The 10,064-nt window shown below is 33.6% G+C and overlaps 1 protein-coding gene across 1 annotated transcript; it reads right to left on the bottom strand.

Annotated features, from left to right (window-relative positions):
• Nucleotides 1–1,988: 1,988 nt before the first annotated feature.
• LOC136779355 (uncharacterized) lies at nucleotides 1,989–3,014 on the bottom strand. The gene has a single exon (XM_066736881.1). The coding sequence runs from the start codon at nucleotides 3,012–3,014 to the stop codon at nucleotides 1,989–1,991; it is 1,026 nt and encodes a 341-aa protein (XP_066592978.1).
• Between the last annotated feature and the right edge of the window lie 7,050 nt (nucleotides 3,015–10,064).

Here is a 10,064-nt window from a genome sequence, read left to right as displayed (position 1 = left end):
TGAAAGTATGTTTATTGATTATGAAAAATTTAATCAAACTTTTATTATAGTGAAACTGAAAACATTAAACAAGTAGCCGGGGCATTAATTATGAAGTTCATTTATGCAGAATGCATTACAAATATCAATAAATTCAATGCGTTGACTGTGATATTTTTTCAATATTAATATATATTATTTTATTAGTTAAGCTCTGCTGTTTCAAAAAACGAGAAGTGTGGAAATTTTCTTTAAATTCTGTAGAAAAATTAAAAGAATTATTTAATTTTTTAAATATTATACTCTTACAAAACGTTATGAAATCCCACAAAAAACAGACTTCGCCTGTATAAAAAGGCGGCAAGTACATAAACCATTTAGCATAAATAATATAGTAAAATTATCCAATTAAAAAAAGTAGTGAAATCCAAATATTAGGCAAGTATATTTTTTCACCTTAGCAAAAGTTAAATTTTTGAAAAAAAAAGGAACAACAAAATTACTTGCCGGGCCCGTAATGTCCATGCACAGTGGGAAATTGAATCGTGTGTGAGATTCAGCTATAGCGTAGTACAGCAAATTTCATGTTGAAATACAGAGTGAAGTTAGCCGAACCACAGACGATTCTATTTCTCACTGTGCATGGACATTACGGGCCCGGCAAGTAATTTTGTTGTTCCTTTTTTTTCAAAAATTTAACTTTTGCTAAGGTGAAAAAATATACTTGCCTAATATTTGGATTTCACTACTTTTTTTAATTGGATAATTTTACTATATTATTTATGCTAAATGGTTTATGTACTTGCCGCCTTTTTATACAGGCGAAGTCTGTTTTTTGTGGTACAAATTACTTGATCTGAAAAATTAGATTCTACTTAAAATTATAATTAATTTATTAAAAATTTAAACGACATTTGTTACTAACCTTCTGAGTTATCAGAATTGTTTTATATATTGTGAATTGACTACATCAATTTGGTTCAATGAGTTTATTTGCTTTATTGTAACTTCATTCAATTTGTCATGTGTATAGAAGTTAACAATTGTATCGTCATCAGCATTCGGTAGACAAGATTGATCAGTGACGACTTGTGCATTTGATTCTACAGATAAATAAGAACATGTAAATTGTAAATACAATTAAGTACATTTCAAATTTAAATAATATTTTCAAACCTTGTACGTTTTCAAAAGTAACATCAACTTGATGAATTGTTACTGTTTCAAAAGAATTTTCAGGTTTTCTGTAACTTACTAAACTAGTGTCTGTAAGATTTTCTTCAATCAAAACTACAGGGCAATTATCTAAATCTAATTTGTCGATATCGATTTCAGTATCGATTAATACCTTATTAATAGTATCACCCTTATTTAGATTGTCTTTTTCTATACATATTTGACGTTCTTCTTAATTTCTACAATTATCTAAGATAAGAAATTAAATTGGTAAATCTAAGCAAAAAATCATTTGTTTATCAAAGCAAACAAATGGTGCAAATTTAAAAATTTATAATTAAGATATTCGATTCATGAATTACAAAAGTAATCGCAATATGCTACACAATTACCAGGTTTATTTCTTAGTTTTTTCCAACATTCAAATAGGCCTTCTAATTTGATGTCACCTGTCCAACATTTTTCGAACTCATTTTTTCTAAAAGTTTCTAGTATATCGGGAGAAAGTAATTCTCTTTCAAATTTTTGTAGAAGCATTCCATCTTTACCAGTTGCACAGTCTGGAGCAATTATTTTATTTGTATCGATATTTTCTTTTTTTTATTTTTGTTTAGAATATTATATCATACTGCATTGGGGTCAAACGGAACTAATCCACAAGCTTTAAAACCATTTACAATACACTTCGAATAATCGTGCGCGTCTAATGCCATCTTGAAAATTTCAGCAAACATATGCTTTTTTACATCCACTATATTATGTTGTATCCTATATAAATCGTTAGCTTCTTTGTATTTTTCCTTCAGAACATGGAATAAAGATACGTCTAGAGGCTATATCAAATGCGTGGCATTGGGATACAGTCCTATCAATTCAATCTTCTTTTCTTTACAAATTTTTACCAAATTCATGGTTAAGTGTGACGAGTGATTGTCGCCATACAAAATCACAGGAAAATCATAATTGTTATCTATTAACCACTTATGAAACACATTAACAATAAATTTATAAAAACTACCGGCCACCATCCACCCTTTTTCAGTGTTACCTACAGCCCAGTCCTTTGGAATTTTTTGCAATACTTCTTTTCTTGGAGTAGTTTTCAAATCGAACAGAATCATCGGGGGAAGAAGTATTCCTGATGTTGCAGCAGTAACGAGCACAGTAAGACTTGCTTTTTCGTTCCTACTAACCAGCTTGTAAACTGCACCTGCTACTTTTTTGGCAATAACTTCATCATTATTAGGCGGTACTAACATAAACGATGATTCATCTAAATTGAAAACGCGTTTAGGATCCAAATTCAATAAATTTTTCTCTTGGAGATACAATTTCAGTTTATCAAACCATTGTCTTAAGTCACTTTCCGAAACTAATGCCCTAGTAGACGTAAGATTCTGAGCACTTCTTATACTTAAGTTGCCATGCCTCTTCATGAACAATCTATACCACTTATATCCTGGCCGATCATTCTTAAATGGATTATTTCGTCCAGCATCTATTACGTATTTTTTAACCGTATCCAATAGGTGCCTTTTAGTGACGGGAAAACCTCGTTCTGCACAGTACAATATCCATGTCACGAAATCAGCTTCCTCTTCTGCAGTAAGCACAGTAGGAGCTCCTTTTTTGCAGTCGATTGGAACATTATTTTTTAACTTCCTAAATAATGTGCTCTTTGGAACGCCAAAAGCATTTGCTGCTTCTCTTAAAGACTTTCCTTTTTCTATTTCTTTAAGAGCCTCCTCAACTGTACCCGCACTATATTCTTTTTCTACTCTTTTCTTTTTTCTTATACATGCAGCTTTCTTCTTCGATTTGACATTTTTTGGTTGACTTTTTTTCTTCGTTTTGGCCATTTTCAAATCTTCCCCAATGTGCAATATAAAATTTTATTAAACACTTTATTTTCATACCAAAATCAATAATTAATTTAATAAAATCAAAACACTTTAGTTGTACACACAAAGTTTAACTAAATTTGAGGCTAAATTATTACCAAGCAAAATTTAGTTTTTAATTCGATTCTCATATCATCTTAATAACTTAAGAAAAAAGCTACGAATCTCTGAAAACTGTTCTGCATTTAGTTTATTGAAATTATTTCAAAATTATATTTAATTAATGCAAATTAAACGTATGTCCCAGTCAAGGAAAAAGCACATGAATAACTGCCACGAACGTGGCCGAAACTGAGACGCGTGTCAATTTTTCATGCCAGTTTAGGGCAACTGCCATAAATATGAATCCTAAGGCGGGACATTCATTTTACAAAAATCTATTTATTGAAATCGTTAAAATAAATTTTTATTGTAAACATGAGTCTGTATTAAATATGTGCAGACACATTTTATGGTTCTATTGTGTAAAATAAAATTTAGAGAAACTTTTGAAAATGGTATCAAAACTTTCCAAATGAAAAAAACATGGCAATTCTGCGCTCGATTCGTGAACAGTTTATAAGGTTCACTTTTGATGATTTTCTTTTAATCTTACAATCGTATTAAAATAAACATAAATAAATAAATTAAGTAGTTTATAAATTTAAGAATATTATATAATTTTTCAATTATTAATTGATATTGAAATAAAATAGATAATTAACATTATCTAGTTATGTCCCACTATGGGACAATCTTTTTACGTTGTCCCAGTAATGGCCATTTTACCTTATCAACAGGTTTAAAATAATGAATTCTCTTTGAAATCTACAATCATGAGTGAGTAACCCATCCAAAATGTCGTTCGCCTGCAACAATCCCCCCACTCTCAATTTCCAATAAGTGTGTATATCTTATCCCTTCCTACGATATTTTTCAAAGCCAACCAAATTTCGTTTGCCTGCAACACTTCCCCTACTCTCAATTTCCAAGTGTGTATATCTTATTCCCTCCTAGGATATTATTCAAAGTCACCCACGCTAGCAATTAGGAAATTTCATTCAGTCTCGATTAGAAGCGTGAAGCAGTCGAAAGTTCAAGTCTGTAACGCTGCAGTCATAATATTTTATTGTGGTGTAATAGCAGTATTGAAGCTTCAAGCAGTGCAAAGTACCAGTTTCACGTTGCAGACAGAATATTTTTTTATTGTCGCGTAATTATCCTAGACAATCTTTAGAAGGTAAGAATTATTTTTTCATTTTACGTTATTCTCTATTCTTAATATTATTTTATTATAGAAATGGATTTAACTAAGATTAATGAACTCGCAACTGTAGAACCAAAAACTTTTATAAAACTGAATACTTTGGAGATTGGGGGGTCATACCGAATAACTGAATTATCGAAAATTAAAACCAAATATGGAGAGAGAATAATAGCAAAGCTGGTTACGAAGGAATGGTTCTTCTTGCCTGCGAGGATGATGGCATTACTGAAAAAACCAGAACAATTCAAGAATTTTCAAGATGCAGCTTCAAATCAAATATTAACATTCACGTATCATGGTGGAAATTACAATAATATGACATTTGCAATTGTTAGTCAAATTTCAAAAGATTAATTTAGAAAATATTTGTAAGGAATGATTTAAACACAAATAAATGATTATTATATCTTATTTATTATTTTTTTCCTTCATTATAATGATAAGCTTAACTATAGTCTATTAGCGATTAACATACATTTCTAACTATTAGCGATTAACTTACATTTCTAACTATTAGCGATTAACTTACATTTCTAACTATTAACGATTAACTTACATTTCTAACAATACTTGTAAGCGGGTTATATTCAACAATTTTATCATGTATAATTAAACAATACGCAGTAGTATTACTTGCAATATTTTTAGAACAATCGATCTCTATTTTAACGTCAACTATGCCAGATTTAATAGATTCGTTTTGATGCGAACAATCAATGACAAAGAGAGGGCCATATTCCAAGAAATTGTTGTAATCAAGCATTGGTTTCGACGGTTTTTCTCCAACAGTATAGGATTGCATAAATTTAATAAACAGATCATATAGTACAAAAAATCGTGATTTTTCAGTATCAGAATCAAGTCGATCATACGGATAAAATTCAGAATTAAGATAGACTTTAATATCACGAACAAAACTATTATCGAAGTCAAGCACCTTCATATGCTGCGTATTCTTCTTATTTCTTCTAAATGCTAGAATAACGTATCGAGGCTTCTCCAATTGTGTTGCAGCTTTTACAGCTCACGTATGCCTCTGTGTATCTGGTAGAAGCGGGTATTCGTAAAGTTCCCAGGATCGAAAAGCCATGGTGAGGCTTTTGTTTTGGTCGATAATACGTAGAAATTGAAGTTTTGTGTATGCATTCAATGATATATGAGGAATTCTCTATTGCACTTTTTGAACATCAATTTTGGAGTCGGTGATTTTAGTTGAAGAATATATCGAATTCGTATCATTACGCGCTCGAATGAGAACGAGCTCATGACGTGCATTTATTATGACTCTTCTATAGTCTTCACAAAAACCCAACAGCATTTTCAGTGGTACGCAAAAATTGAAATATTTTGTAGGCTTATAATCTGATAGAAACCATCCTGAATGGTGTAGACTCGTACTCTCCTCCCCAGTCAGGGAAATGATATTTTTCATAGAACTAGTAATACCCACATTCTTATTGCGGTCAATCTCAATACCATTCAATTCATAGCGAATTTCATCGAACAAGAATGCCATGGAATTGCAGTCAAGTCCCACTGTATCTTGAGCTGTTGCACCCTGAGCACGAGTGCCCTCGATTAATTTTCCCTCTATATATAGGTAACTCTCACATGGTAGAAGAATTAAATCTTGCTGTTGTATTGGAATTCGAATTTCGTCACTATTTCCCAATGATGCATTTGCATACGGATTGTAAGCATGCATTTCCATTTTAGTAATGCGATTGTCGTACACAGGTTGTGCGGTTACGTCCAACAGGTCTATTTTTATTTCTGATCTTGAAACCCAGTGATTGCAGAAAGGCTATATCTTTTCTTGTTAGCGGTCTTCTAACGTAATCCCCACCGAATGTATCTGCTCTTGCAGCAACTGTTGGACTGATGATAGGCTCATCTGGTATCGGTGATTTATAAGTATTCTTGTAAATTAGCATTTTCTAATGTGTAATCGAATTGTAATTTTTTCCCTACCGAAATTTACTAGACGGTTTTCCTGAACGAGAATGCGCAAAGTAAGACGGTCAATTATTTTCACAATGACTGGCAAGTAAATGACGTTTTTCGGTGTTTCCGAGATTTTATAGCCTGGTGGCACGCTTGGAAAAAATTCATGTATAACAAGTTGAGGTTTGCCGTTTGTACATGCACGAGCAGTAATATTACATTCAATTCGTAAAATATTGACCCTTATAATGTTTACGGGCTGGTCTGATTCGGCTAGAGTGTTCGGCTGAATAATTCGATCTGACGAAAAACCCAATAAAGAGCCTATATTATTACGTTTTGTAAAATCGATCAGATATTTACACTTTATTTCACTTTTCAACGTATTATTATTAGCACGTAGAATAATGACATCTTCATTATCCGCCTCATGCATCAATGTACGCAAAAGATCATTTATAGCACTCAATTCATAATAACCTGTAGGTATAGTCAGATCTTTAGTATCATAGTAAAACTTATCGTTTGACTCATCAACATTAGCGATTGAATTGAAGCTCTGAAAGTCTACGAGACCAAGTTCATATTGCTCCTCCCGAAGATTGATCGGTGGGAAAAAATCTGCCTCTAATATGGACTCGCGGTCAGACAGCGTAACCGTTAAAGACATTGTTCACGTAGAAACTTGACACACAACTGACCGCATATGCTTGTATCATACGATTGATATTGATCGTGGTTGTAGTAGATTATAGCAGAAGGACCAAAATAATCTAAAAGTTCAATTGGAGGTTTCAAATTTCCAAAGGAGTCGAAATACTTTACGTAATTATTACGTTTAACGTAGGCAACCCAATGTGTACCAGAACCTTTATCTTCATCAAGATTCACGATTGCACACTCATTGCATAGTACGGTTTGCGGTAGAGATGTGCGCATAAAAACTCCTCGAAAATGTGGTATATCCTGACATGCATGTAATAATTGAATATTACTAGTAGCTCTAGATTTCGGGAGGTTGCTTATTTTTTTTTTTTTTGCGAGGTTTTTTTCCTCCTTTTCAAACCCTCTCCCCTTCGTCCGTAAGGGGTTAGGTATAAACCATGTCCACGCCTGCCTTCTATTACACGATTGTGACGCTGTATCTCTTCCAATTGTCTCTTGGATGCTTTCGCATCGTTTACAGCTTTTGTTATACCTGCTGCGCCCCCAGCTAATGCGCCCACTGCACTCAACAGTGGGAGCAGAGGTAATAAACCCCCCCGTTTTTTTTGTTGAGTAAATTGCTTTTTCCTCAATAAACCTCCTCGTTTCTTCGGTACACGAATTTTTCTTTTCTTCATGCTTCTTCCATGCACTTGTAGGCCTAAGCCAAGTTTTCGTTTTACATTCATGGATGCCCAGACTGCTGCTGCAGCTGCTCGTTCACGTAAAGATGAGTCACTAGCAGTGATACGTTTTCGTGCACGCTGTGCAAGAACTTTATCAGCCTGGTGACGTGGTGGCAGATCCTTATATATTGAATATGCGATATCGTGTTCACGACAGGCTTCGTCTAGAGGATTTATACCAGGATCACCACGTGCTAACCGTTCTCGAAGTCGAGTACCTGGTCCGCAATAATTGTAGCCAGGTATGTGTACTTCGAACGGTAATTTATTCAGTATTTTATTGAAAAAAGTTCCACAACCGTAGCTTACCATGTGGAACTTTCTTTCTGTTTCTCACACAGAGTTTGCTGACAAGCCCAGCAATCTTTTATTGAAGGGAGCGGTCCATCAATGTGATCTGTATTAGGTAGATTATGATGTTTAAAACACCAGCGATATTGTTGTACTTCAGGATCTGCACGAATATGTTCAGGCAATTTATTCCAAACCTCTTGAATACTACGCGGAAAGTACTTTAAAAGTAAAATTTTCGGTATGTATTCAAACTGCTCAGTGGTTAATTCCTCCATACTTGACACATCTAATACTAATAACGGCATGATGAGAACTGATCAAACAATTCATTTCATTCCTATAAATAGGTTGTATGACCACAGAGTTTTCCGTCATGGACTTCGTAAAGCAGCCGCTCGGTATTCGTGTTTCTAATATAGATTACCGAACAACCGATAAATGCATGAGACGTCACGGTCCTCTACTCCCATCAACCGTACGCTGTATAGTTTGTGGCCTTTCAATTTGTGGAAAAACAAATGTATTGCTGAGCCTTATAGAAAGCCCTCAGGGTGTGAGATTTGAAAACCTATACGTTTATTCAAAATCGTTGCAGCAACCAAAATATCGATACTTGGAGCGACTATTATCGGACAATGAAGAAATTAGTTATTTCCAATTTTCTAATAATAGTGAGGTTATAAAAGTAGTTGAAGCACTACCAAATTCAATTTTCATATTTGATGATTTTGCAACCGATAAGCAAGACAATATAAGAGACTACTTCTCCATGGGGAGACATTCTACGATTGATTGCTTTTATCTTTGTCAGACTTATGCAAGGATACCAAAACATCTAATACGTGATAATGCAAATTTTTTAATTATTTTTAAACAAGATGGAACTAACCTAAAACATATATATAACGAACATGTAAATACAGATATGGCGTTTGAAAAATTTTGTGAATTGTGTTCAAATTGTTGGAAGCGTGATTATGGATTTTTAGTAATTGATAAAGACAGTGCAATGCAAAATGGACGATATCGAAAGGGTTTCAATAAATATGCTGTGATTAAAGAGTGATGTTAATGGTCAAAAATGTTAGTTTAACCTTGAACGTTGAACAAGTCTATATATTGAATAGAGAATAGCTTTACAAAATGAAAGAGAAAAAGCTTCTAAAGAAGATTGCTGAGGCAAGTGAAGTAATTCGTCAAAAATATCGCGCATTCAAATCAGACAGAGTAATGATGGAAGACAGTTTAAATGAAACTTTTAAACCAATAGTTGAACCATTAAAGAAGCTCACCGAAAAAAATCAAGCAATTTTCGTTGCACCGAAACATGAGATGAAAATGGAACCTATAAAGAGATCTCTCTCACACGAGGAATCTTTCATAATTCCGATGAAACGAAGAAAGTCTTATCTCACATCGGCTCCACAGCGGAAAGATTTCATACGCAGCTCCAGAATTAACGTTCAATGTCATTCATCGGATGATGAGCAGGAATATCCACAGTCGCACGAAACACAGTACCTTTCTCTGAAAGATGATGAAGAGGAGGAGGAGGAGAAGGTGAAGAAGAATAATGAATATGGCACGCAAGATTTAGCGAAACAAATAGAATTACCTGTGCATACATCCATCGAGGATGTAAAAGATGCTAATCGAAGTACGATAAAGTCTGGTTCTACTGCATCCAAATATATAGAATTGTTGACGAATAATGCTAAGGATAAAATTGACAGTAATTTTGGAGTTAGGTTAAATAAAGTGACGAATAAAATGTGGCTTGCGAAATGTGCTTTTAATGTTGATGATTACAGTAATTTTATTATTATCGATAAGGAGTATTATCCTGGCACGAAAGGTCTATTTGAATTGATCTTCATGAAAGAACCTGAAGACTATACTAAAGATGATTTAGACACATATAAAAGTATTCTTTCTCAAACTAATGTGCATAGAGCAGATGACATTAGTACAGGAAAGCTTCGTGGGAATAAGGGACATAAATGGAAGAAAATAATTAGTGAATTTTTTCCACCGAAGACAAAACTTGTACAAGGCAAGAGATATATGCATGTTAATAATAATCCAGTAAGCTATGTACATTGGAATGATCCAAACGAACTGGTCGAGCGATTA

This window comes from Prorops nasuta, unplaced genomic scaffold (genome assembly GCF_024137725.1).
Source record: "Prorops nasuta isolate Cenicafe-Biocafe unplaced genomic scaffold, Cenicafe_Pnas_1.2 PNAS00016, whole genome shotgun sequence".
Classification (NCBI taxonomy): Eukaryota; Metazoa; Arthropoda; class Insecta; order Hymenoptera; family Bethylidae; genus Prorops; species Prorops nasuta.
This window is presented reverse-complemented; position numbering and strand designations above follow the sequence as displayed.

Coding starts and splice junctions, on each gene's coding strand:
- LOC136779355 (XM_066736881.1), bottom strand. CDS start 3,014: ATGGCCAAAACGAAGAAAAAAAGTCAACCAAAAAATGTCAAATCGAAG.